The sequence below is a fragment of the Myotis myotis genome, unplaced genomic scaffold (genome assembly GCF_014108235.1).
Source record: "Myotis myotis isolate mMyoMyo1 unplaced genomic scaffold, mMyoMyo1.p scaffold_m19_p_19, whole genome shotgun sequence".
NCBI lineage: Eukaryota > Metazoa > Chordata > Mammalia > Chiroptera > Vespertilionidae > Myotis > Myotis myotis.
Genome location: NW_023416323.1, coordinates 36,858,533 through 36,884,659, shown reverse-complemented (window position 1 = coordinate 36,884,659; position 26,127 = coordinate 36,858,533). Strand labels below are relative to the sequence as shown.

Genomic DNA, 26,127 nt, shown 5'->3' with positions numbered 1-26,127 from the left:
GCCGCGCGCAGACAGAGCACTGGCCCTTTAAGAGCCGCGGCGACCGCGCGCGGGGAGGAGGGCTGGGAGCGCCCCAGCTGCGCCGAACTCGCCGGGGACGTCGGGCTCCGGCTCCCTGGCTGGCTCATCGCTCTGACCGGCTCCCTGCGCCTCCTCCCGGGACTGCGCGGGGACCCGGGCCCGATCGGGCGCGGGGCGAGCAGGGTCCCCGGGCGGGAGGCGCGCGCTCTGGGCAGCGCCCGGCCCCGGGCATGGACAGAGAGAGCTGGGCGCGCAGGGGGCGCCGCGGGACCGGGCGGCCGGAGCGCTGAGCCAGACAAAGGCTCGGGAGTTGCAATTGCTCTCGGGAGCCGGGCCCCGGGCGCCCAGGCTGCGGGACCCGGCGGCTGGCGGCTCTGGCCGGCCCTCTCCCCCGTGGGCCGGCTCCGCGTGCCCGGATCTGCCCTGCCCGCTTCTCCGCGGGCGTGGGAATTTGCCGAGGGGACCTCTGCGGCTTCGGCGGGGACCGGGACCGGGAGTCCGTCTGCCGCGCGCCCGCCGGGCGGGGAGCCAGGGAGCGTCGCAAGTTTCCGAGCCGCGTGAAGGGACACGGAGCGGGCGAGCCCCGCGTGCGGCGCTCCCGGCCGGGCTGGCCGCGCCGAGCATGGGCAGCGAACGGAGCGCGCCCGGACGGCCGTCCTGGGCGGGCAGCCTCCCTGGCGGCCGGGAGGCGGCGGCGCGGCCGCGACTGCTGCCGCTGCTCCTGATGGCTCTGGGCTGCCTGGGCCCCGGCGCAGCGGAGGACGCAGAAGTCAATGCCGAGGTAAGGACCCCCGCCCGTACTTCGCCGGGGGCTGGGAGACTTGGGGGGCAGGGAAGGAGCCACGCCCGCAGGCTGCGGCCGGGAGGTAGAAGCGAGGAGACGAGCCCCCGAGTCCCTAGGGATGGGGGGGGTCGCAGAAAGGGGCCAGGCACGCCCGCCCTCCCCAGCTCTCCCCGTGCAGTGCACCTCTTCCCAAACCCTGGGGGCGTAGGGCTTGCCTCCCTTCCCTACCACTCCCCTGCCCTGGGCGCTGCTCCGCCCCAGCCCCGGTCCGGGAGCCGCTTCTGACGCCCCCAGCCCTTGCTCGCCTCCTTCCTCCCGGCGGCCGATTCCTCGAGAGCCCTGCGGGCGCCGTGACGTTTTTTGCGAGTGGGGTGGGGGCTGCCCTGGGGGAGCACGGGCTGAGCAGGCGGCGCCCCCGCGTCCCCGACTAGAAAGCATCTGGTCTGGGGGACACTGAGGCACTCGAGGGGGCCGGGATGAGGAAGGGGCTGCGAACCTCCGAGGCCGCAGACTCGGGTGGAAGGGGCGCTTTGGCGACTTTCTTGGGCTCTTGGACCGAAGCCGCGCCACGGCCAGGTTGAGTCCGAGAGAGAAACCCATGCTCCCCGGCGCTTCCGAGCCACCGGAGTTTCCGCGCCCGAGGCTGCTTTGCGCAGAGGACTGGCTCCGCACGTCTTTTCACCCCGAGCCCGTCTGGCGTCGGACGGGGCCCCCACTCTGGGTCGGTCCGGTGGGTGATCAGGTGCGGCCTCCCGGGGAAGAGCTGGGTCTAAGTGCCAGCGGCTCCATGGAGTCGCCCAGCGCCATCCTTCGGGGCAGGATAGTGAGGGCACCAGCTCCATTGCCCCAAATTAAAAGTGGGGTCCACTCTTTCCCGACTTCTATATATATATATATATTTTTATTGATTTCAAAGAGGGAGAGAGAGATAGAAACATCCATGATAAGAGAGAATCATGGATCGGCTGCCTCCTGCAAGTCCCCCACTGGGGATCGAGCCCACAACCCGGGCATGTGCCCTTGACGGGAATCGAACCTGGGACCTTTCAGTTCGCAGGCCGACGCTCCATCTACTGAGCCAAACCGGCTAGGGCCCAACTTCTAAGATCCGGTTCCCTGTGGGGACTAGGAAGGGAGAGTGGACGGATGGCAGGGGAAGACCGCCTCTGCGCTCGCGGGGTAGGCTCCGGCCTCGGTGCCCTTGAGCCGGCCTGAAGCCTCCCGCTGCCGCGCTGAGCGCCGGTTCTCCCAGCCCCCAGCGGCTTCCCCACATCTCCCTGCTGCCTGGGAGATTTTCCGATGGAAGTCTGCCTCTCCCCGCCCGACTTTAATAAAAGCTTGGAGGAAGGGCAGGGAATTCCTCCCGGCTCAAGTTACACCTCTCCGCCAGTTCCCCACCTGCTCTTCCCTTGCTCCTCGCCTGGCCAGGGAAAGCTGCAGGGAGCCGGGTGCTGGCAGGAGGTGGAGTGGGAGCCCAGCCCATGCCCGGTCCAGCTGCCATCCCCCCTCATTCATAGGGGCAGGCACTCAGGGGGCTTCTGCGGGTGGGGCTTGCCCCTCAGCCTGTGAGCCAGGTACCCAGTGAAGTGTCTGGACCCACCTGCCACTCTCTGGAGGGGAGAGCTAAAGGATAGCCAGTCACAGACCCGCCCTGGAGCCGCTTTTAATCCACTAAGGCAGTGGTTCTCAACCTTCCTAATGCTTCGACCCTTTAATACAGTTCCTCACCTTGTGGTGACCCCCAATTTCATTGTTACAAATTGAACATAGTTAAAGCATAGTAATTAATCACAAAAACAATATGTAATTATATATGTGTTCTCCGATGGTCTTAGGCAACCCCTGTGAAAGGGTCATTCGACCCCCAAAGGGGTCGCAACCCACGGGTTGAGAACCGCTGCACTTAGCAATGGCATGGCAGCACAGGAAGCGATTACGGACCACGTGGGAATTTGGTGGCCGTGCATGATGAAGTGTCATCTTAGATGGCCAGGTGATAGGTCCTGGGACCTGTGGTCTGCAGGACTTCCTTCTCTCCTTCCTTTGCTTCTGCTCCTCTATCACCCCCTCCTCTCCCAGGGCCAGACAGGGGTCACAGATCATGGCCCTCAGCCTTTGGTGGCATTAGCTAGAGCAGTGGTCGGCAAACTGCGGCTCACAAGGCACAGGCGGCTCTTTGGCCCCTTGAGTGTGGCTCTTCCACAAAATACCAACTTCTGTGCATGGGCCATGAAGTTTCAATCGCACTGTACGTGTGCACCCGCACGTGGTATTTTGTGGAAGAGCCACACTCAAGGGGCCAAAGAGCCGCATGTGGCTCGCGAGCTGCAGTTTGCCGGCCACGGAGCTAGAGATTCTGAGAGTGACCTGCAACCTCTCTCTGGGGGAGAATTATGGGTTGGCTGTTGCTAAAAGAGACTGGAAGGTTTAGGGGGCCCAACGTGGAAACCGAGGTAGATGGAGAGCTAGAGACAGGGGGCTTGTCCCTGCTCCTGGGATTGGCTTTGGGGTACAGACTGTTCCTTGGAGTTGCACCAAGTTTGGCCAGATCTAGGCCCAAAGAGTTGAATGGCTTCAGCAGCCAATGCATTTGCCAGGAGGCTTGGGAACAATTGTCCACGCTCTCCGAGACCAGCCTCTGAGACTCCTGGGCCTGGCCTGCACCCTGTGTCCAGAGCCTCCCTCCCCTAGGGAAGGGCTCTGGTCCTTGCCCCAGAACCCCAAAACTCCAGGCTTTAGGTCGGGTCATGGCTGGCGCCTTCTCTGAGCATCCTGGTAACTGAGCCAAGGCCAGCCCCTCCCCCTCCCAGACAGAAACCACAGGAGTTTCACTAGACGGAGGAACCAGGAGTCTGGCATGTGCTAGGAGCTGGCAGGCACCTGCAACCTGCCAAGCCCCTGCCTGGAGAAGGCTGTCTTTCTTTTTTTTCTTTTTAAATATATTTTTATTGATTTCAGAGAGGAAGGGAGAGAGAGATAGAAACATCAGTGATGAGAGAGAATCATTGACCACTGCCTCCTGCACGCCCCACACTGGGGATTGAGCCCACAACCTGGGCATGTGCTCTGACCGGGAATCAAACTGTGACCTCCTGGTTCATAGGTCAGTGCTTAACCACTGAGCCACACCAGCCGGGCAAGGCTGTCTTTCTTGAAGAAGCCACCTCGGAATTACTCTGCCCTGTCCCACTCTCTCCCTTGGATGTCAGGTGCCAGTCTCCAGCTGTTCTGGGCTGGAGCCCGACCCCCCTGCCTACATGCAGGCCTCACCTGACTTAGGTAGCAGCTGTAGCTCCCAGCCTCTCCCCAGCCCCCCCCACACACACACCCGCCCCGCCCCAAGAGTCCAGGCCCCCTTTCGGATCCGTCCCACTCTTACTGGCTACGGCACCTGGCCTGCTTACTAGTAAGTGCCATTGGTTTCACCAGAGAAGCTATGGTCTCTTCCCACTGGCCCCCTCCTCCCCAGGTATAATCTCAGCCCTCAGCCAGCCCCCTACAGGTGACTCAGGCTGCCAGAGGTCACAGGTATGATGCAGCTGCCACGAAAGCATGGGCACACTCATCTTCCCTGGACAGACTCCTTCTGTGTACCTTTCTTGTCCCTACCTGGCTGCTGAGCAGAACGAGCAAAAGGAAGGGTGGGGGGGCAGCTTGAATTCTGGTTTTGACCTTCAGATCCGACTGGGGAGCCATAGCCCCAGGTGTCCTGTGCTCCCATCTCTGCGGGCACTTCCATGCTGGCCACCCCCTCCTACACTCTGATTAACACCCCTTCTTAAATACGGAGCAGAAACTCCAGAGGCCTGGGCCGGCCCTTGAGGAAAGTGAGCCTTATCATTGGCAACCCTTCTCTTCTCCCACCCATCCCTTCTTTCAGTCTGTTCTCTTTCTACCAACAAACCATCCCTCCATGGTGTATCTGCAAACCCCCAGAGAACTGGGTTGATGGATGCCGCCAGGGGCCCAGGATCTGATTGGGCCGTGCCCCTCATGTCCAGCCCTTTGCCAGGTCCCTGCTTTGGGGCTGCTTTGGGGTCCCCTCAGTCAGCTGCCTCCTTGAAGGGTGCCCTCCTTGTTGTGCCCTCCTTGTTTGAACAATACATCCGTCCGACCTGCTCATTCCAACCTTTGGACAAACACCTCACCTTGCTCCACCCAAGAAGGGCGGAGAGGAAATGACATAGAAACACACCCAGAAATGACATAGATAGAAACATGCCCCCCCCCCCAAGAAGCCTTCCTCCGAACCCCAGCACCCACTGCCCAAGTTCTCTGATGCCAACTCAGAAGGGCAATGCTGGCCAGAATGGAAAAGCCCCTTCCTGCTAAGTGCTGGGTTCTGGCTGCCCCCTCCATTCCCCTTTTGTTGCTGCTCCAGATGTGCCCTGCCATCGTCACCTCTGCCCAGCTGGGAGCTGGACTTCTGTGAGGCCAGCTGTGGTCAGCGGACATTAAAGTTGGTGCTATAGACTGAATGTGTCACCAATGCCCGCCCCCACCCCCCAAATTCATATGCTAAAATCTAACTCCCAAGGTGATGATATTAGGGCCTTTGGGAGGTGGTGAGGTGATGAACAGAGAGCCAGCATGAATGAGATCAGTGCTCTTATAAAAGCTGGCCCCAGAAAGCTCCTTGCCCCGCCCACCATGTGAGAACAGTGAGCAACCAGGAAGTTTGTAACCAGGAAGAGGGCCTGCATGGATCCTGAGTGTGGACTTTAGTCTCCAGAACTGAGAAATAAATGTCTGTTGTGATAAGCTACCCAGCTTATATTTTTGTTATAGCAGCCCAAGTGGACTAGGATAGTTGGCATCCTTAGTATCATCCCAAGATCTCTGTGGCTCACTTGGGCCTGGAGCTGTGTTCTCCGAGTCACAGAAGCAGAGAGGGGTCAGGGGCTCCCGGTTTGGAGCCTTCTCCATCACCAAAAGGGTCCTGGGAAGACTCCATAATGAATGTGAGGACCTGGGACCCCGAAGGTGGCTGAACACTCTAGGCCTGTGGCACACAGTAGGTGCCATCTGGCAAGATGAGCCCCAGAAAGACCTGGTTCCAGGATGCCTGGGCCCTTTGGGGGCGGGAGCACAGAATTTGCAGCCCGGGGCAAGAACAACAGATGTTTGAGAGGGACATGAATCGGAGAGACAAGGAGGGATGCCTCGGGCCGATCCCATTCCCCATGGGGGGGACAGCAGGAAACAAGACATTCAACCTCCAGCATCTGGACTGACAGGTGAGGGCCTGGGTCCCAGCCATGAGCCAGCCTTGGTGGATGCTCCCATCCCATTGCCATGTGATGGCTGAGCTACCGGAGCCATGGCGCCTGGAGGCCAGAGTCCAGATCAGCTCTCCAAGCTGGTCCTTGTCTCCGGACACCACCCTGTCCTTCTCCCAGGAGCGACTGCACCCTCGAGGGTGAGAGCCCAGCTTCCTGTCCAACACTTGTGGGCATGGCCCCTGGCACATAGGAAGTGCTTGCAGAATGGTGGCAGAGCAGTGACAGTGAGGAGCAAACGGCATTGGCTACCGAGCAAGTCGCTGAACCCATCTGAGCCTCAGTTTCCCTATCTCCAGAGTGAGACTAGTGAGCGCATCTCCTGGGTGGAGTCAGTGGGGAGAGTCTGCGCGTTAATGTGTAAAATGCTGACCAACCGCTGTGCGCAGTGGCCTCGCCTGGGCCCAGCAGGCTCCCATGCTTTTTTGAGCACCTTCGATACATTTGGTTCTGTCCTGCTGGGCCCCAGTCAGGTGGGAAAGAGATGGTGGAGGTGGGGATGGCTGAACCTGGAGCCCTCCCCATCTCCAGTCCGGCCACCCAGGCTCTGCCCTGTGGGCATCCCCATCTAGGAGATGAACACCTATGAGGGTTTCCAGGTGAGGCCCAGGCCTGGCCCCCCGCCAACCGAAACCACTAGCAAACAGGCCTCTTTCACCCCACCCTGCCCACCCACTGGCCAGAGGACCCTGCTGTTTCTTGCTCCGGGTTAAGGAAAGCCCGGCAGGCTGGGAGGCCACAAGGTAAGGAAGGGGCAGGAACACAGGCTGCCAGCCTCTTTCCTGCTTCTCTGGCTCACAGCCCCGCGCCCCCCGCCCCCAGAGTCCCTTCCCCTACCCGCAGCTTTCCCTTCTTGAAGGGCAGTTCTAGAATTGCTCGAATATGGACCGTGCTGCTTCTGAAGGTAGTAAATCACCCACCGAGGATGGGGTGGCCTGGCCGGCGCCCCCTTTCCTCAGCAGCCTTGGGGCTGGTTAGGTCACCTGTGCTGTCACCCCTGTGCGGCCGAAGCAGTCCGGACCAAGGGGCAGATGGCACGGGCAGGTTTCTGCTCTGCCTGAGGAAGGGCTAACCATCAAGGCTGCCTGAAGATGGAACGGGCCACCTTGGTGGCAGCGAGCTCCCCATCTTTTCAGGGGAACAGGCCTGATGGGACCCTGGCCCAGTGGTGGCCCATGGAGGTTTCCGTGAAGTAGTTGGATTTGATGGCTTTGAGGTCCCTTCCAGCCTGAGACTGGGGGAGCCTAGGCCTGCTCAGGGTCACCTGGCTGGTCACATGGGCGCCTGGCTCAGACCGCTGCGCAGGTTTGGGCCCAGCAGGCCTGGGGTGCATGCCCTGCCTCTGCAGCGTCTGTGACTCCCCCAGGCTCATCCCGCTCTGTGCCCGGCATGGCCTTGGCTTGCTCCCAAGAGCCCTCAGACTGCGACACGGGGTGGGGAGGAGCACAGCAGGGACGAGCGCCCTGAAGGGCCAACAAGATGCCTTTGTGTCTGTCTGGGCAGCCCCGCCAGGGTGACACGCCACGGAGAGCCATGGGTGACAGAAGCAAAGCAGAGCCCTGCGGACTGACCTTATCGCACAGGCTCTGATAAGGCCCGTGGGAGGAGCTGGCTGTGGTGACAGCCGCAGCCCTCGCCCCCTGCCCCCACGGCTGTGCTTAATGCACAGTATTGATTGATCTGGAAGCTCCTTCCCAGACACACCCTCCCTGCAGGCCTGCCTTGGCATTGTCTCTGCAGCCCCGGGGGGCAGCCCAGCTAACATGGCCCAGTGCCCAGACCCAGCCAGAGCTGGGGAGCGTGGGGAGGATCAGACGCCCTCCCCCGGGGCTGTGCGAGGCACTGTTCCTGGGAAGGGCCGGAGCCCGGTGTCCCCAGCCTCCGGCCAAGCGGGGCTGGTGCTGCTTCGCAAGCAGCCTGGTCCAGTCGTTCTGCTTGTGGGCTCGAGCTCTAGCCAGATCAGCTGTGCGACCCTGGGTGGGCCACGCACCCTCTCTGAACCTCACTCACCGTTTGTATAACAGGAATGGGGTTCTTGTGAGCATTGACCGGATGGCCAGCCCACAGCAGTCTCGGCCCTGGCCTGCTGCATGTATGGCTTCTCCTAGGGGCAGAGGGCCAGGGATCCCCTCTCAGACACCTGATGGCCCCACATCTCCTTGCCTGGACCCAGCCACTCACCTGAAGCATCTGTGCACACATGTGGAGCTCAAGAAAGAAATGGCTGAAGGAGCCAGGGTGGGCGGGGTCTTCAGGATGGGCTGCAGGTAGGAGGGGCCTCATGGCTCCAGAGTTCGCTTTAGAACCTTCCCTGCCTCCCACTGAGTGATCCTCGTGGAGGAGGTCCCTCTGCTCTGCTGCTTGCTGACCTCCCCAAGCCTCAGTGTCCCCAGCTGAGAAACCAAGTTCCACCCGCTTGGCCCTCCACCTGTGAGACTAGGTGCCCTGCTGGTGCGGCTCAGTGGTTGAACGTCGACCTATGACCCAGAAGGTCATGGTTTGATTCCCGGTCAGGGCACATGCCTGAGTTGCAGGCTTGATTCCCGGGGCGGGGGGGCGTGCTGTGGTTCTCTCTCATCACTGATGTTTCTGTCTCTCTCTTCCTCTCCCTCTCTGAACTCAATGAAAATATATATATTTTTTAAAAGGCCTCCCCCATCCCATGCCCTCTGCTGGGCTCTGAGCTCCTCCCTGCAGACAGGCCCAACTCGCTCCCCTCCCCCAGCCCAGGGCCCCAGCCTGAGCCTCCCCCTCCCTGCCCTGTCACTCCCGCAGACACTGCTAATCAGCCCGGGGTGCCTGTGATTGAGCTCCCGGAGATATTTTTACCTTATGCAAATAAGTGATGTCAGGTGCCCTCGCTGTAGGCAGCAGCCCCACCTCCAGCTGATCCTTTCCCTGCCGAGCTGAGCATCATGGCCTGACCTTCTAGATCTCTCCACGCTTCTTCGGGAAAATCGTCCATTAAGGGTGGCGGGTGTCCCCCCTTAGACACACACCCAGGAACTTTGGGAGCAGTTTCCTGTGATTGGAAAGAGCAAGAGATGAGGGAAGGTGCCCAGACTGTGCCTATGTCTGGTGGAGCGGAGGGAAGGTGCCCTGGGCCACACGGCTGGGCTGGGCTGGGCTGGGCTGGCAGGGGAGGCCACCCGCCTCCTCCAGCTGCCCGGCCCTCACCTGAGATGCACAGCCCTCAGGCCCAGCTGGAGCCTGGAACCTTCAGCCCTGTCGGTAGAAGCAAAAACCTGCCCCTCCAGGGACAGCCAGACAGCCCCCGGCCTCTGTCATTAATGGCACGTTTATTGAGCACGTTCCCCTGCCCAACAGTGCAAGTGCTAGTGTCCCCACTTAGTCCTCACAGAAACCCAAGATGTGAGGCAAGTCCTCGGATAACAGAGCCACCCCTCAGCGAGGCTTGGCTGGCTATGTTCCCAGCCCTGTCTGTCCCCAGAGCCATGGCTGTTTCTCATCTGCCCCCGGCTCTGCCTCCTGGTTCTGTGGCTGTTTCCTGGGCCTGAGAAGCCTGGTGGTTCTTTCTGTGTCTCTGCGCTGCCCTCCTGGGCCCAGCAGCGCTCCCTCCAGCGGCAGTCTGGGTGCTGCTGAGCCAGGGGTGTGGCCGGATACCGGGGCTGGGTGGCACTGAGGGAGCAAGTCCCCGAGGAGCTGGCTGTGACACTGGTGGCAGACAGATGGGGGCGTGGCCCTGGCCAGCTGACACCTGGCTGTCAGCCCAGAGCAGCCACCATGTTCGGTCATCATCCTGTCTTGTGGGCGCGCAGCAGGCCTTCAGGCCCCATCACTCTGTGGGGGCGGGGAGGCACCCAGAGACCCAGGGTGGGCCAGGAAAGGTGCAAAGGACCCCTTTCCATGTGGCCAAGGCCCACAGAAGTCCCTGGCCTCTGTGCCCCAGCCTCCCACGGTGGTCATCGTGCACTCGTGGCCATGGGGCCATGAGGTGGGCAGGCCAGAGTCCCCTTTCTCACTACAGCTCTGCCAGGCTCATCAGGGATCCCGTCCTGTCATCCTAGTGGCGGAGATAAGTGGTAAACACCTAAGTGACATATGCAGTGTGTCAGATGGTGACAAGTGCAAGAAAGGAGGAGAGGGGGTGCAGGGTACAGCAGGTGGGTGTTTTTTTTTAGTGTTGTCAGAGAACACCCTCCAGTCAGGTGAGGCTGAAGCAGAGACCTGAAGCACATGGGGTGGGAGCCGTGCAGACATCTGGAAGACCGCAGCACGTGCAAAGGGCCTGAGGCAGGAGGGTGCCTGGCTGGGTGGATGGTAGGAGTGAGGGCTGAGAGCTGAGGTGGGGTCAGGTAGCGAGGGCCTGGTAGCTTCTGTAAAATTTGGCTTTTCCTCTAAGATGGGAAGTCTTTGGAGACCAGACCTGACTTGTAAAGGGCTTTTGATTGGGCGCTCCTGTGAAAATAGACCCAAGGGCCCTGGCCGGTGTGGCTTGGTTGGTTGAATGTCGTCCCATGCCCAAAAGATTGCCAGTTTGATTCCCAGGCAGAGCACATGGCCAGGTTTCAGGTTCGGTCCTGCCCCAGTCAATGTTTCTCTCTCTATCTCTCTCCCTCTACCTTCTTGTCTCTCTCAAATTCAATAAAATCATTTTTTTTAAGAGAGGATAAAAACCAGCGCAGGAGGTGAAAGCAGGGAGGTGGTGGCGGCTCTGATGCAGGCTGTGTCTCCAGAGCCAGCCATGCTGACCACCGTGGTCTCTCCTTTGCAGAACTGGCTGCGACTCTACGGCTACCTGCCTCAGCCCAGCCGCCACATGTCCACCATGCGCTCGGCCCAGATCCTGGCCTCAGCCCTCTCCGAAATGCAGCGCTTCTACGGGATCCCTGTCACCGGCGTGCTTGACGAGGAGACCAAGACGTGAGTCCCTCTGTCGGGCCCTTCCCAGACGCCCCTGGCCCCCGCCCTCCTCCTGGCCTGCTCTCGGGAGGTCTTGGCACACGGAGTTACCAGAAAAGCGTGGTCTCGATACGAGACGACAAATACTTTGATCCTCTGTGCTAGCTCTGATTGGTTGGGAGGGGCTGCCTGAAGCCTTGTGTTGAGAAAGCTCCTGAGGCCGAATCCCAGCTTGGCCGCAAGGAGCACAGGATAGATGAGTGATGTCTGCCATCACTGATCGGAGTGGAGGGACTCGGTAGCGTACATGCCTGGGATGGGACAGCATCGTTCGGCTTTGCTCTGAATGGGACAGAGGGGACGTGACCCAAAGCCCCATCCTAGATGAGCACACACAGAACGTAACGGACCCAGGACAGGAGGCCTCATTCCTGGGGGATTCTCTGAGAAGGGGCCCACCTTTGCAGAGGCCTCACTGGGCATCCAGGCTTCCAGGACAAGGTCATTGTACCTGTTTTCCTGGTGAGGGAACTGAAGCTTAGCTGGTCTCCCACCACACCCTAAGCGGCAGCTAAAGGCCAGAGGTGGGAGGGTGGAAGGAGGTGGGCTGCCTGGAGGAGGCTGTGTGCTCACCCCTCCCCGCCCGCGAGCCAGGTGGATGAAGCGGCCCCGCTGTGGCGTGCCAGATCAGTTCGGGGTGCATGTGAAAGCCAATCTGCGGCGGCGGAAGCGCTATGCCCTCACCGGCAGGAAGTGGAACAACCCCCACCTGACCTTCAGGTAGGGACCCCAGCTTCCCAGGGTGGCGTCCCTGCCAGGGCATTTCCCCATCACCTGGTCTGAGGCTTCAGGCTTCCCAGTGGACTTGTCTGGAAGGTTTCCTTTCTCAGCAGCCCCCCCCGCCTCCCCCCGGCAGGGTGCCCAGTATAGACAGTCCAAACCCACTCTGGCTCCCACACTGACCACGGCTGCACACCCCAGGCTGTCTTCCTCCTGAGAAGGTCGGGACCCTTGGAGCGGCTTCCGCTCTCTCCTCCTTCCCTCCCCCGGCCTCCCCCTCCCACTCCCCTCCCCCCCACCAGCTGCCTGGCTTGGCCTCACTGCACCGGCACCCACTGAGGGCCTCCACAGTGCGGGGATGGGGTGTCAGGCACCTGAGGGTGGGGGAGGAGAGGGGGCCGGAATCCAGGCATCTGCGGGGTGGGCAGGCAGGCAGCAAGTCACCTGCAAAAACCCGCAGGCACCCTCCTCCTTTGTGCTGAGTCCTCGGGCAAGAAACGCCTTGTGGCGGTCCCCAAGGGCTCCTCTTCCTGTGTCTGTCCAGCCACGGCCCCACCAGAGCTCCGTCGCCCGAGGAGGAGTAGCTCCCACGGCCTCTGAGACCCCAGGCCCCCAGCGAATTCATGGTCCAGCAGACACTTCCTCTGATTTAACGAGTTCATTCATTTCACCTTCCCGGGGACACCATGATGAAAGCACTAACCTCTACCCCTTTTACAGACGAGAAAACTCAAGTTCAGAGAGATGACTCACTTGCCCAAAGTCACACAGAAAATGGCCTTGAACTCAGGTCAGCCTGACCTGGAACCCAACATTCAGAACCGATAGCCCCAAACCTCAGGCATTCGCGTTGCTCTTTTTGGTTCTTTCAGCTACATATCCCCCGTACATTCATTTACTTAACGTTTTCTTCCAGAAAGTAGGCATATTTGGCACCATGCAGCCTTATGTGGGAATATCCTAATGAATTCCTGGTTTTGACACGCCTCTTTTTCAAATTCACCTCCAAGCAAACGAATGGTTGAAATTTCAGGCATTGTTGTTAAATCGGTTCAGATCTTTTCTTTTTTTTTGGAGAGAGAGAGAGAAACATCGACCGGTTACCTCCCACACATACACTGACCAAGCGTCAAACCCACAACTCGGGCATGTGCTCTGACCAGGAGTCAAACCAGCAACCTTGCAGTGCATGGGACAATGCTCAACCAACTGAGCCACACCGGCCAGGGCCCAGCTCAGATCATGTGTCCTGGCCTCCAACCCAGTGGGTGCCAGCAGTGAGCAGGAGCCCCAGGCCCTGGGTTCACGGGCCTGTCTCCCCGCCCACCTGCAGCATCCAGAACTACACGGAGAAGCTGGGCTGGTACCACTCGCTGGAGGCGGTGCGCAGGGCCTTTCGCGTGTGGGAGCAGGCCACGCCCCTGGTCTTCCAGGAGGTGCCCTACCAGGACATCAGGCTGCGGAGACAGAAGGAGGCTGACATCATGGTCCTCTTTGCCTCCGGCTTCCATGGCGACAGCTCACCCTTTGATGGCACAGGCGGCTTTCTTGCCCACGCCTACTTCCCGGGCCCTGGTCTGGGTGGGGACACCCATTTCGATGCAGATGAGCCCTGGACCTTCTCCAGCACCGACATGCATGGTGAGAACAGCTGGCCAGGCGAGGGCAAGGGAGGCGGAGCTGGGAACGCAGGGTTGGGAGGGGAGAGCATTGACATTTGGTCTTAAGCTGTTGTCCTACCATCTTCAAGGGGTGGGAGGGAAGAGAAGGGATCATTGTACCCATTGCTCAGATGGGGAAGTTGGAGGCCCAGAAGTCAGAGCAGCTCAGCCTCTTCTAAGAGTGAAACAAGGACAGGCTCCCTGGCAGCCTCAGCCCACAGTCCAGGGGGCCAGGTCCTGGGCCAGGCCAGAGCTGACCGTGCTGCTATCCCACCTCAGGGAACAGTCTCTTCCTGGTGGCAGTGCACGAGCTGGGCCACGCGCTGGGGCTGGAGCACTCCAGCAACCCCACCGCCATCATGGCGCCATTCTACCAGTGGATGGACATCGACAACTTCCAGCTGCCCGAGGACGACCTCCGGGGCATCCAGCAGCTGTACGGTGAGCGAGCGCAGGGACACGCTGGTGGACTCTGCATGCCTACCCTCAACCCAGCCCCACCAGGCACAGGTGCCACTGCTGTCCCATTTTATAGACGAGAAACTGAGGCCCAGAGAGGATTAGTGACTTGTCCATATCACTCAGACTGTGGTAGAAATCAACCCAGAACCTATACCCAGAGCCCAACAGTGGCTCCTGCTGGAGCCTGCGGGGGGTGGGGGTGGGGGGTGGTTCCATCTCTGACCCCCCTCTCCTCCCAGCTTCAGTGATAGTCTTATTGGCCAGAGGTTCCAGGACCCCATTCCTCCTCCTGTCGCTCCCAGCCCAAACCTGCCCTGGACTCTCTGCTAATATTGTTGGTTTATCACTTCCCAGTGTCCTCAGGCAGGAGGCATCCCCCACCCAGGCCCCACCCAGGCCTCAGCGGTGAGGGCTCCTGAGGGCCAGTTTGCTGGGTCAGGGCCTGTGCTCAGTGCCCACACCAGGCACCTCACTGGTACCGACAGTGCCCACCTTGCTGGGCACATGGCAGACATGCCTCACTGTATCCCTAGCAACCTGGTAATCAGATGGAACTCGGCAGGGGCTGCAGAACCATGTTCCTGACTCTGTGTGTGTCCCGCGAGCCTCCAGTGGAACTGGGGAACCGGAGACACTAGCTGCCTCGGGGCACAGCGACCTAAGCCCAGCGTGGGGAGGCCAACGAGGGGGCTCTATGGAGAAGGATGGGGATCCTCCTGAGGATGGGGGTGTGGGGAGGGGGTCTGTGTGGACAGACAGGGCCTTTCACCGGAGCGGGCCCTTCACCTGGGGCACAGGTTTTTCAGGCTGGGCCTGGGGTCGCAGGGTTCTGAGGAGGACAAGGCTGGATTCTGGGGCCTCCTTCTCACTTCTTTTTTTTTTTTTTTTTTTATTTAATATATTTGTATTGATTTCAGAGAGGAAGGGAGCGGGAGAGAGAAACATCAATGATAAGAGAGAATCACTGATCGGCTGCCTCCTGCACGCCCCCTCCTAGGGATCAAGCCCGCAACCCAGGCATGTGCCCTGCCCGGGAATTGAACCATGACCTCCTGGTTCATAGGTCGATGCTCAACCATTGAGCCACACCGGCCGGGCAGCTTCCTCACTTCTTGTTCCCCCTCCCTGGACTCTGCAGGCTCCCCAGACGGCCGGCCGCAACCCACCCGGCCCCTCCCCACAGTGACACCCCGGCGGCCAGGCCGGCCAGACCAGCGGCCCCCCAGACCTCCCCAGCCTCCACCCCCAGACGGGAAGCCGGAGCGGCCCCCAAGGCCAGGCCCCCCAGTCCAGCCCCGAGCCACGGAGCGGCCTGACCAGTATGGCCCCAACATCTGCGACGGGGACTTTGACACGGTGGCCATGCTGCGTGGGGAGATGTTTGTGTTCAAGGTCTGACCCTGCCCATGCCTCCCTCGGCCCCTTGGCCCAGACTCAGAGCCCGAGCCCCCCGCCCCGCCCACCCCCAGAGCCGTGCCCCACCTTGCTGCTCGGCACCCCCACTTCCTCACTGAGCAGCCCCGGAAGCCAGGAGACTAGACTGCGGAGCCCCAGCCGGGGGATGAGGGGTCTCCCTGGAGTCCTACAGCAGGCCCAGGGTCTGCCCCACCCCCCGCCCCTTCTGCCCCTTCCGCCGAGGGCTCCCCCGGTGCTGCCCTCGGTGCCTGTGCCGGACCCTCCCTGGTCCAGGTAGGGGTGGCCCCAGGTGGTCCCTCTCCCAGGTCGAGGCAGCGCACACGCTCTGCCCACTCACACCCCGCCCTCCCCAGGGCCGCTGGTTCTGGCGGGTTCGGCACAACCGCGTCCTGGACAACTATCCGATGCCCATTGGGCACTTCTGGCGAGGTCTGCCCAGCGACATCAGCGCTGCCTACGAGCGCCAGGACGGCCGTTTTGTCTTCTTCAAAGGTGAGCTGGGTGGTGGGCGGGGCGGGGCCCGGGGAGGAGGAGAGCAAAGGGCATGGCGCCCACTGGGCAGCAGCCTGATCACCTGTGTCCCAGGGCCCTCCCTGAGCTTCCGTGAGGCAGCAGCTCCCCCAGAACAGGGCTGGGCCCAAACGAAAAGTGGGGAGCCCTGGGCCATGTGCTGGGGTGCCCCAGGGAACAGCCCCCAGACCCAGAGGCCAGGCAGGGGTGCATGTTCACATGTGACTGGGTGTGTGGTGTGTGTTCAGGTGTGAGCGGTCACATGCGTGTGTGTAAACGAGTGTGTCACAGTTGTCCATGAGTGCAGAGTGGGTGTGACACAAGGGTGAGTTGCCTTGTGTATTGTCGTGGGTGTCAGTGCCTGTCCTATGTACAAGGGTGTGAGTGTGACTGTGACTGTGTGTGTGTGTGTGTGTGTGTGTGTGTGTGTGTGTGTGTGTGATGAGTGTGGCAGTGGATGTGAATGGATTTGTGGGCCCAGAATAACCTTCCTGTGCCCCCGCCCTGCCCACCTCTTCAGCCCCCAGCCCTGTTCTCACCACCTCCCGCTCCTCCCACAGGCGACCGCTACTGGCTCTTCCGAGAGGCAAACCTGGAGCCCGGCTACCCACAGCCGCTGACCAGCTATGGCCTGGGCATCCCCTACGACCGCATCGACACGGCCATCTGGTGGGAGCCCACGGGGCACACCTTCTTCTTCCAGGAGGACAGGTGAGTGCCCTCCCCAACAGGGAAACGCCCCCCTGCCCCCAGGCCCACCCAGAGAGCACCCCCAACCAGTGGGGACCAGACTCCAGGCCCCAGCGGGCCCACAGTCTGCGCTTTTGGTCACAGGTACTGGCGCTTCAATGAGGAGACGCAGCGGGGAGACCCCGGCTACCCCAAGCCCATCAGTGTCTGGCAGGGGATCCCCGTCTCCCCCAGAGGAGCCTTCCTGAGCAACGATGCAGGTACCAAGGCCAGCACCCTGCCGTGGCCTCACTCACCATCCCCTCCCCCACACACAGGGGGCGGGGCTTTCCAAGGCCATCAGACCTTGTGATGACATGTGTGGGGGACAGGGTTGTGTCAGGCCCCAGGCTGCTGGGAGCTTCTGGCGCATGACCCTCTGGTCCTCCCTGCATCCTCACCATCCCAGCTTACAGACGGACACACTCAACCACGGAGCTTGAATAAAGGGCCCCAGACCCCACAGCGAGGAAGTGGTGGGGTCAGGAGTCCCACCCAGGCCCGCCCGTGTCCAGCACTGGCGCTCAGAACCGCCCTGCTCGCCAGGCAGCCTCGAGCTGGGCTCAGAGCCATGGGATGGGAGTCCTCCCCGGTACCCACTCTCCTCCCTGGAAATGGAAGCCAGATCTCTGTCGTGATAACCGAGCGACAGGGAGCTGTGGCTTTGTTTCTCCAGGGTGGTCTCTGGCGGGCTTAAAAGACCGTAGCCCTGGTTCTTAGGTTCCCTTCGGGCTTTGCCATTGCTCAGGGGATCACCGTACTTCTGTGTGTGATGCCAGCACTCTGCAGCCGCTCTCATCTCCCTGCTCAGCGGAGTGTAGACTCACCCCGTGATTCTGGCCCTTCCTGGGGCTGACGGGACGTGGCCAGATGCCCAAGGCCGGAGAGCCGGGCCAAGGCGGTGCTGGGCTCTGCTCCAGGTCCGCTACAGGCTGGCTGTGCGGCCTTGAGCGAGACACTGGCCGGTCTCGTGTGGGGTGAAGCCAGACCTCGGACAGGGGACAGGGTCCCCTGACTGAGCCTCCTGCCCAGCAGGCTGCAGGACCCTGCCCCCTGCACTGCCCGCGTCAGTGTCAGCCCCGCCAGAAGCACAGGTGACCTTGACCCAAACCCTGCCCCTCTATGCAGGGTTTGGGTCAAGGGCACCTGTAATTGGGAAGAGGCAGATTTGAAAATGCTCAGGGAAGCAAGTAAAAGGAAGTTGTTCTGTGTGTTTTTTGTTGTGATTAATCCTCACCCGAGGATATTTTTCCATTAATTTTTAGAGAGACTGGAAGGAAGGGAGAGAGGGGCACATCCATGTGAGAGAGACACATCGATTGGTTGCCTCCCACACGCACCCAACCTGGGGCCGGGGATTGAGCCCTCAACTGAGGCATGTGCCCTTGACCGGAATCGAACCCAGGACCCTTTGGTCTACAGACTGACGTTCTCTCCACTGAGCCACACCGGCCATGCGGAAAGGAGGGTGTCTAAAGCCAGGCCCCACTCTGACCCCTGCCTGCTTGCCCCGCAGCCTACACCTACTTCTACAAGGGCACCCGATACTGGAAGTTCGACAACGACCGCCTGCGGATGGAGCCCGGCTACCCCAAGTCCATCCTGCGGGACTTCATGGGCTGCGAAGAGCCGGGACCCCGATGGCCCGACGTCGCCCGCCCGCCCTTCAACCCCGACCCCGAGGCAGGCGCAGAGCCAGGGGCCGGCGGGGACGGCCAGGAGGGTGACGGGGGCCGCGAGGCCGGGGCCGGGCCGGAGGAGGACGGGGGCAGCCGAGTGGTGGTGCAGATGGAGGAGGTGACGCGGACGGTGAACATGGTGATGGTGCTGGTGCCCCCGCTGCTGCTGCTGCTGTGCATCCTGGGCCTCACGTACGCCCTGGTGCAGATGCAGCGCAAGGGCGCGCCCCGCATGCTCCTGTACTGCAAGCGCTCCCTGCAGGAGTGGGTCTGAGCCGCCTCCTGCTCCTCACGGTGCTAGGGCCAGGCTGGTTCTGAGACTGCCCCTGGGGCACCCGGTGAGAGCCTCCCGTGGCTCCCTCAGCCCCTGGGTGGGGCCCCCCAGGCCCTCCAACATCCCTGCCAGCCCTGCCCCCATGGTTTATTTATGCCCAGGGTTTTTTTTGTTTGGTTTTTGCACACTAACTGAGCATTGGTTTCTACTTTCCTGGCCTGGGCCAGTCCCTCAGGGCAGGGGGTAGAGCTTTCTAAATGGAGTTTAGCTCCAGACCTGGAATGAGGCCCCACCCACCTTTGGCGAGGCCACAGCCAGCAGAGGGGAGGGTCAGAAGGCGCAGGTGGGAGCCTGGCTGAGCTGGGGAGGTTCTGCCCGCAGCCTGAGCCCCAGAACCTGACCGGGAGCTCCCCTGGCCTCCGCCCACCTACGTCTTTCTCTGCCTTAGGAACAGCGAAGTGGGTGTAGGCTGCCAGGGCCACCCCAAGTCAGGGCGGCAGGAGGGGGAGGTGACCCTGGCTGTGAGTCCATGTTGAGTTTGGTTCCTTCCCAACCAACCCCAGCAGCCTGAGCTCCTTGTGCCTAAGAACCCTACCTGCCCCTGGCCAGGGAGGGGCCGGCAGCCCCCAGCTCCCACGTACCCCTTCAGCCCATACCTCCTTATCTGTCTAGAGACGGGGTTCTGGGCCCGCCTTACCAAGGACCAAAGGGCGTCTGCCAAGGCCCCTCCAGCCAGGAGCCTCGCCTCCCTGGCTGGGCCTCCAGCCCCCAGTCCGCCTTCTCTTCTCTGAGCTATAGGACCCACCTGGGCCCCTTCCCTGGGCCTAGTCCCATCCTCTCTCGCCCACACCTCCATCCTCAGGGGTCTCGGAACCCCACCAGCCTCAGGCTCCAGCTACCAGTTGGCCAGCTCTCCTGGGAGAGAGGGGGCTGATGGGTGCCTAGGCTGGGGCGCTGGAGTAGCAGAGCATGCCCACCTGTGTGGGTGCCCACAACCCAGCATGCACCAGGCTTGGAGGGGGTTTCTCCCCTGCAACTCCCTTCCCCCCCCCCCCCCCCCCCCCCCCGCCCTGGTGGGAGAGGCCAGTGGGAGCCCTGGGGCCTGGAGGCTGCCGGGCTCAGCCTTGAGGGCGAGCTGCTCCCTTCTTTTCCTTCCCAAACCGAGCAGAGGCGAGGCTGCTGTGGGAAATGGTACTGTATAGCCGGCTCTGCCCCCCAGAACCCCGAGGCCCCCAGGGAGGGACTTCTCATGGGCTGGCCCCCAAATGCGGGTCCAGCAGCTTCCGCCCCCTCCATCCTGAGAACGGAGAGCCAGCCAAGCGGGGACAGGGGTCCGTGTCCACCCCCGTATGTGTCTTTCTGTAAATAACCTGCACTGATTAAACCGTATGGCCGGCGAGCGTGGCCTCCTTTGTAAGAGGCCTTGGGCCGGAGCTGACAGCTGGAGGGGCTGCAGGTCCCCGGTGGGAGGGGGTGGGGTGGGGACTTGTTCCCACATCTAACAGGCCTTGCTCCCAGCTCTGCGGGTCTCCTTCCCAGGCGCCCTGGGCGGGAGGAGCTGGGGTAAGAGTGAGAGGCAGCTGCCCTCAGTAGCTGGGAGGAGGTTGGGGCAGGGGGCTGGGGTGGGACAGGAAGGGGTGGGGAAGATGTGTCATTCATTCCTGGCGAGAAAGGGCAGCCCAGCGTCCCACGCCCTGCACACCCAGGAGTGGGAGGCCCGGGCCACCCATCCAGGCTGGGCTCTGAGCAGCCTGAGGACCAGCCTGGTCAAGAAGGATTGGGAAACGATGCCACTGCGGACTCCCCTCACCTTGTGCTCTGTCGGAGGGTGAGGGGCACCCCAGATCTGCCCTCGCATCTTTGAAGCAGCAAGAAGGCTCGCCCAGGAGGGCAGGGGACAAGCAGTGCCGGCCCTCAGGTCTGGGTCAGCCTTGGACCCCCCACCCCATAACCAGCCCCATCTGTCTTCTGGGCCATCCTATTGGGCACCAGCCTGCACCCCCAGGAATGCAGTGATCAGCTGCAGTGGGTCCCACAACTCCTCCAACAGGGTCCTTCAACCTGTTCGGGGCTCCACCCTCCCCCACAGCTGCACGCCCCTCCCCAGCCCCCCTGACCCCTCCCTTTCCTCTCTTTGTATTGAAAACTGGCTGAAGAGAGTCGGAAATGCTGGCCCTAGGAAGCCCCAAGGCCCGTCAGGCTAAGTTTGGAAACCCTGTGCGCCCCCACACAGGGACCGCGGGGAGGGGGGGCGGAGAGGGGAGGGCCTGGGGGTCCAGGGCGGACTCCATCTTACAAGCTTTTCTGTGGCAGAAGCCAAAGGACCCCCACCCAGGTCTGCCTTCTGCTGAACCTCAGGGTCACCCAGAAGCCCGAGGTCACCGGCAGGTGGGAGGCAGTGTGGGGCGCAGGGAGGGGGGGAAGGGCCTCTCACTGGGACTTGGCGGAGGGGTCAGCCCGGCAGGAAACTCACACCCCCAAGCTCTTCGGTAAAATCTTAAGAAACCCAGTGGCCGAAGGGACAGCCAGCTCATCTCTGGAGCCCCTTCCTCATCCCTCGGGGGGCCGGCTGTGTGAAGGAGGTCTCTGGGGAGGGACGGGTGGAGCACCCCAGCCAGTCCCCCCACCCCACCCCCAGACACTGGCTGCCCCAGCATTAAACGGGAGCCTGCATCTTTAAACTGGTTTTTTGATGAACACGGCTGTAACCTAAACACCTTGGGCCCCTCACAGCCCCCATCCCTTCCTTTAGATCTTTTCTTCCTTTAGATTTTGCTAATTCCAAAGTAAGACAGGGAAGACACTACAGATAAAGAGAAGGGGAAGAAGATGAGTCCCATCAACTCCCCCAGCCAGTACGGACAGCCGGCGGGTTTTCTTCCAGCCCATTTCCCTCCGCGTTCGCACAGCGTGGAGTTGAGGCTTCAGCCCGGATACTGCAAACTTAAACCTCAGTGGGAGGGATAAGGCGACCTGCCTCGGCCGCTGCCGGGAAGATGGACAGAGGATGGTGGCTGCAGCGCTGGTGACAGTGCGGGCATTTGGCGGCCTCAGGCGACGCGCATGCTCCCCCACTTACAATTAACCCCTGAGAACAATGGGGCTCAGAGAGGTGAAGTGACTTGCCCAAGGTCACACAGCCAGGAAGTGGCTGTGCCGGGATTAGAACCTACAGGACCGACTCCGCAGCAGCCCAATGCCTCCCCACCCTGAGACAGAGATGCTCAACCGCTGAGCCACCCTGGCCTTCCCGCCCCACACATTCTAGGCAGGGAAGACCCCAGGGCCACCAACAGAGCCTCCTTTCAGGCTGGGGCAGGGGCCAAGCCGGCCGCTTCCTCCCCCTCCGACTTGGCAGAAAGGCCTTTTTGTTGTGGCTCACACAGAGGCCATTCTCCTCCGGCTCTCGCGAAGGAATGGCCGGCTTCCTGCCCATCCACAGCCGCCCGGACTGGTGGACTCCTGCATGTAGGCCCGAGAGAAGCAGGCCCCCTCCGCGCCCTCCAGTCCCGCCTCTGGGGCCCCAGGTTGCCAGGCTGTGCTTCCCAACCCATGAGATCACCCAAAGGGTAGAGGTCAGCCACTCCTCGGCGATTCCAGCAAATGCTGGGCATTCCAGGCCTCAAGATACTTTCAGGGCAAAGTAGTACCCGCCTCAGCCCACTGCTCCAGCGACCTCAGGACCCACAGAGCTCTGCCAGAGGCCCCTGCCAGGCGGCTTGCCTGTCCCACATGCCCCCTGAACTTGCTTGCCTCTGTGACTTGGCGTATGCTGTTCCCGCCTACTTGAAAACCCTTCCCTGCACATTTCATCCTGTCCAGGGTGCGCAGATCCTTCAAAGGCCCGGATTAAGGCTTGCCTTTCCACATCCCCTCCCTCCCTCCTCCAGGTGATTGCGTTTCTTCCCACCTCTGGCTCGCCCAGCCCTTGCGTCCAGGCCATTCCTTGCCTTGGAGCCCAGCCTGGCCGGCCTTCCAGGCGCCCAGATGCTGACTGGCTCCCTTGCTCACCGGCTGTGTGTCCTTGGGCAAGTCGCTTCACCTGTCTGAGGTTCTCCTTCCCTAGGAGACTAGTGGCCACACCTGATCTCACACAGTCGTGAGGCTTGATCGAGCGGATCCTTGTAAACACTTAGATCGGCACCTCGCCCAGGGAATCGTGGTTTGTTACTGTGTCTCTGTTTTAGGTGCAGGGACCTGGTGGGCACTGAGGAGGAGGCATCCCTCCTCGCCTTTCTCCCCAGGACTGTGCGGTGTGGGGTCAAAGGTCACCAGCCCGGGGACAGGTGCGGGGAGGAGGGACATTCAAGTCCCACCAGCTCCACTCCCAGCTGCCTAGGCCTCTTCCTGTGACCCTGGCCCGGCCCCGCCCCACCCACAGCACCAGCCCTCCTTCCCAGGCACTGGGCAGGAGGCCGGCTCGGGTTTCCCCCCAAGTGTGCCTGACACCCTCCACCCCCACATGTTCACCCACCTCGGTCTTGGCCAGAAATAGCCTCCAACCTCCACTGACAGCCAAGCGAACAGGCCCCGCCTGGAAAAACGATATCACGGCGCTGCCAGCACGCATCGCAGCCGCACACGGGCTCCGTCAAGAGATCATTCGGAGCCGGTGGGAAGGGAGGGGCGGCGGGAGCCCGTCATCTCCAAAAACACACAGCGCCGTCCTGAGGCCCGTGGGCTTCGCCACACCAACCCCTTTACGGATCGGGACCCTGAGGCCCAGGCCCGGGCGCCCGCCCTGAACTGTCTCCCGGTCCCCAGGCAAGGCTCTCCTCCTCACCCGCCTTGACACCCCTCGACCTCCCCGCCCCACATGGGGCTTCCTCTTCTGCTCTTCGGCAGAGCTGAGCACAGGGTGTGCCGATGGACCCAGCTTTCCTCCCGATAAAGGGCGTTTTCGTGCTTCCACACACTGTGGAGGGGAGCCCACCCTCTGGGAACAGCCCTACCCCACCCCCCAACACACACACACACTGTCTTGGGAGAACAACTCCTGGTTCCCTCTCAGTCCAGGGTCTGGCAGCGCTGACCCCATCCGATGGGTGGCCAGATGAGCTTGTGAACCAGGGCCGGCCAATCAGCACCCAGGGCATGGTTCAGGGGTGGGCAGGAAACCCAAGCCTAGCCAATCAGGGTCTCCTGGTGACTTTTTCTGGAGCTTTGGGGAGAGATAAGCCCCATGTCTGGGGGAGGGGGGTGTCGCTGAGCTAGGGGAGCATGAGCCTAGAGCTGCTGATGGGTCATCGTGCCACCATATGGAGAGAGCCTGCCTCAGAGCAGAGCCAGGACAGGGGAAAACAGAGCCTGGAAGATTCTGGAAGGCACCATTTGAGCACCTGGATCCAGCCATTCCTGAAGCTCTCTGGCTTGGGTTTTTCAGTTACATGTACCAATAAACTCCCCCCCCCTTTTTTTTTCTTAAGCCAACGTGAGTTAGTTTTGGTTATTTTAAAACATTTATCCCGGCTGATGCCCAGGGTACCCAGATGTGTGTTTAGCTTCGTGCATTCTTCTTGCCAATCTAGGACTCTTCTCCAGAGGGAGCCCAACGCCAGGACCACAGGGCACCAATCTCCTCCATCCTTGGATGTTTACTAAGAGCCAGAGCTCACTCTGGGGTCCTGACACAAACCCCCAGCTGCCTAAGACCACGCAGGACACTTGATCTTCTCAAGAGGCCTGGGAAGCAAGGAGCCAGGTGGTGGCAGGAGGGGCGGGGGGCTCCATTAACTGTCACGTGGGTTTTTTTCCGATTGCAAATGGTGACACGTGTTGGCCAATGAGGACAGCACAGGAGAGCCAAAGGTGACTCGGAAAATGCCAGCCATCTCTACCCTCTCTTCTACTCGACCTTAACGTTTTATTGTAAATCCCACAGGCTTTCCCTGACAAGTATATGTTAATATATTTTATTTGTTAAACATGAGTTCCTTGCAGTCATGCCTTTTTCATTTAGTATCGCATGAGATGCGGATGAGAAACGTGAGGTATAGGAGACTTTTTCCTTATTTGCTGCCTGAATTATTACGAGCATGCGTTCCATCCCCAGGATGGTGAAAGGAGTGACTACACAGCGTACCTCTTTTTTTTAAAATATATTTTTTATTGATTTCAGAGAGGAAGGGAGAGAGAGATAGAAACATCAATGATGAGAGAATCATGGAGCGGCCGCCTCCTGCACGCCCCACGCTGAGGATCGAGCCCACAACCCAGGCATGTGCCCTGACCAAGAATTGAACCATGACCTCCTGGTTCCTAGGTCGACGCTCAACCACTGAGCCAGGCCGGCTGGGCTAAACAGTTATCTTTAACCCCCTTTCATGTCCACAGGTTGTTTTCCACAACCTCCTATTGGCGGACTCATGCTACGATGCTACGGAGAGGCTTCCTCAACCCACGGCAGGACAATCACAGATGATACCTTGGGAACATCCCTAATTATCGCTAGTTCTCACGGGCTCTCTCTGCACCGGATCTGGTGTGGTTTACAGGAGTAAATCCTGATAAGAAGCCCACGGGCAGTTCTTCTGTTTGCACTTCCCACCAGAGGAGCCCAGGGCTCAGAGAGGTGGAGGAACTTGCTTACGGTCACACAGCGAATCAGTGGTGGAGCCTGAACTCAAGCCCACACCTTCTTGTGACCCCAAAGCTCACACTCTTAGCTGTTTGTTTGTTCAGTGAACATCTATGGATGTCAGGGGTCAGGCGAGGATCCAGCAGCGAATCATACAGGGAGGGACCCTCTCCCTCACGGGGCTTATCTGTAAGGGAGATGAGCATCCGGACACAGGGAACAGCCGGTGCAAAGGTCCTGAGGCTGGGCCAGGCCTGGCATGTTCGAGGAACAGAAAGGCGACAGCTGGGTGCCAAAGGGGGTGAGAGAGAGAGAGAGAGAGAGAACAGGCGCAGGACCAGGCTATAGGGTCAGGAGCTGGATTTATTCCAAGCCCAACAAGAAACCGTCGGAGCATTTTAAGGGTAGGGAAGAAGGTGGCATGAGCTATGATTTTAAGACTATTTCTCCGGCTACTGCATGTTTTGCTGAACTACCTTTGCAAATCTCCATGATTCTCGCCTTCAGAGAGAGTCCTAGCAGGGGAACCGAAGTGCGATCCCCCGCCCACAATGTGCTAAGGCTTTTACTACAGGAGGAATTACCCTCCAGAAAGGAAGTAGCACCTGTTTCTACTCCTCCCCCAAGCGGCTGAGTGCCCACCCCGCCCCCCAGGACCAGGCCTGAGGTCACCGTTATCAGTGAAAGTCATTTTGCTTTGTTGGTTTTACTTGCAGTCCTTTGGTTGCTGTTGAGTTTAAACTTTCTCCCTTGTCAATTGTTAACTATTTGGGGATTTTTTTTTTTTTTTTAGGGGAGGGAGGATTGCCTGTTCATTGCCTGGTTTGCTCTTGGGGTATCTCATCGTATTGATTTGTAGGAACTCTTCATAGTGTGAGGAACTCTTAAACAACTTTGTTATTTCATGAGATTCAGAGCTGCAAAGTTCTTAGCCCAAGCCCCTGTGTACGGATGGGTAAACTGAGGCCCGGACAATGGGTATTGGCTCCAATCGGGTTCCCGGGTCTCTGGGGCCACGCTGGTCCCAGGAGGAGGATTCTGCCGGCTGTGTGCTGAGCCTAGCGCTCCCTTCCCCCCCCCCCGCCCCCCAGG

At 60.7% G+C, this 26,127-nt stretch overlaps 1 protein-coding gene across 2 annotated transcripts; it reads left to right on the top strand.

The window, feature by feature from the left end:
• Window positions 1–33: 33 nt before the first annotated feature.
• Window positions 34–19,857, top strand: MMP15 (matrix metallopeptidase 15). 2 transcript variants are annotated; one of them, XM_036345412.1, is made up of 10 exons: window positions 644–802; window positions 10,820–10,968; window positions 11,602–11,727; window positions 13,061–13,368; window positions 13,668–13,829; window positions 14,989–15,242; window positions 15,620–15,758; window positions 16,337–16,487; window positions 16,611–16,726; window positions 18,022–19,857. In XM_036345412.1, the coding sequence occupies exons 1-10, from the start codon at window positions 644–646 to the stop codon at window positions 18,456–18,458; spliced, it is 2,001 nt and encodes a 666-aa protein (XP_036201305.1). In that variant the 3' UTR covers window positions 18,459–19,857. The 2 variants fall into 2 exon arrangements, with proteins under 2 accessions (XP_036201306.1, XP_036201305.1); XM_036345413.1 differs by lacking the exon at window positions 11,602–11,727 and having other exon boundaries at window positions 34–802.
• Window positions 19,858–26,127: the final 6,270 nt, after the last annotated feature.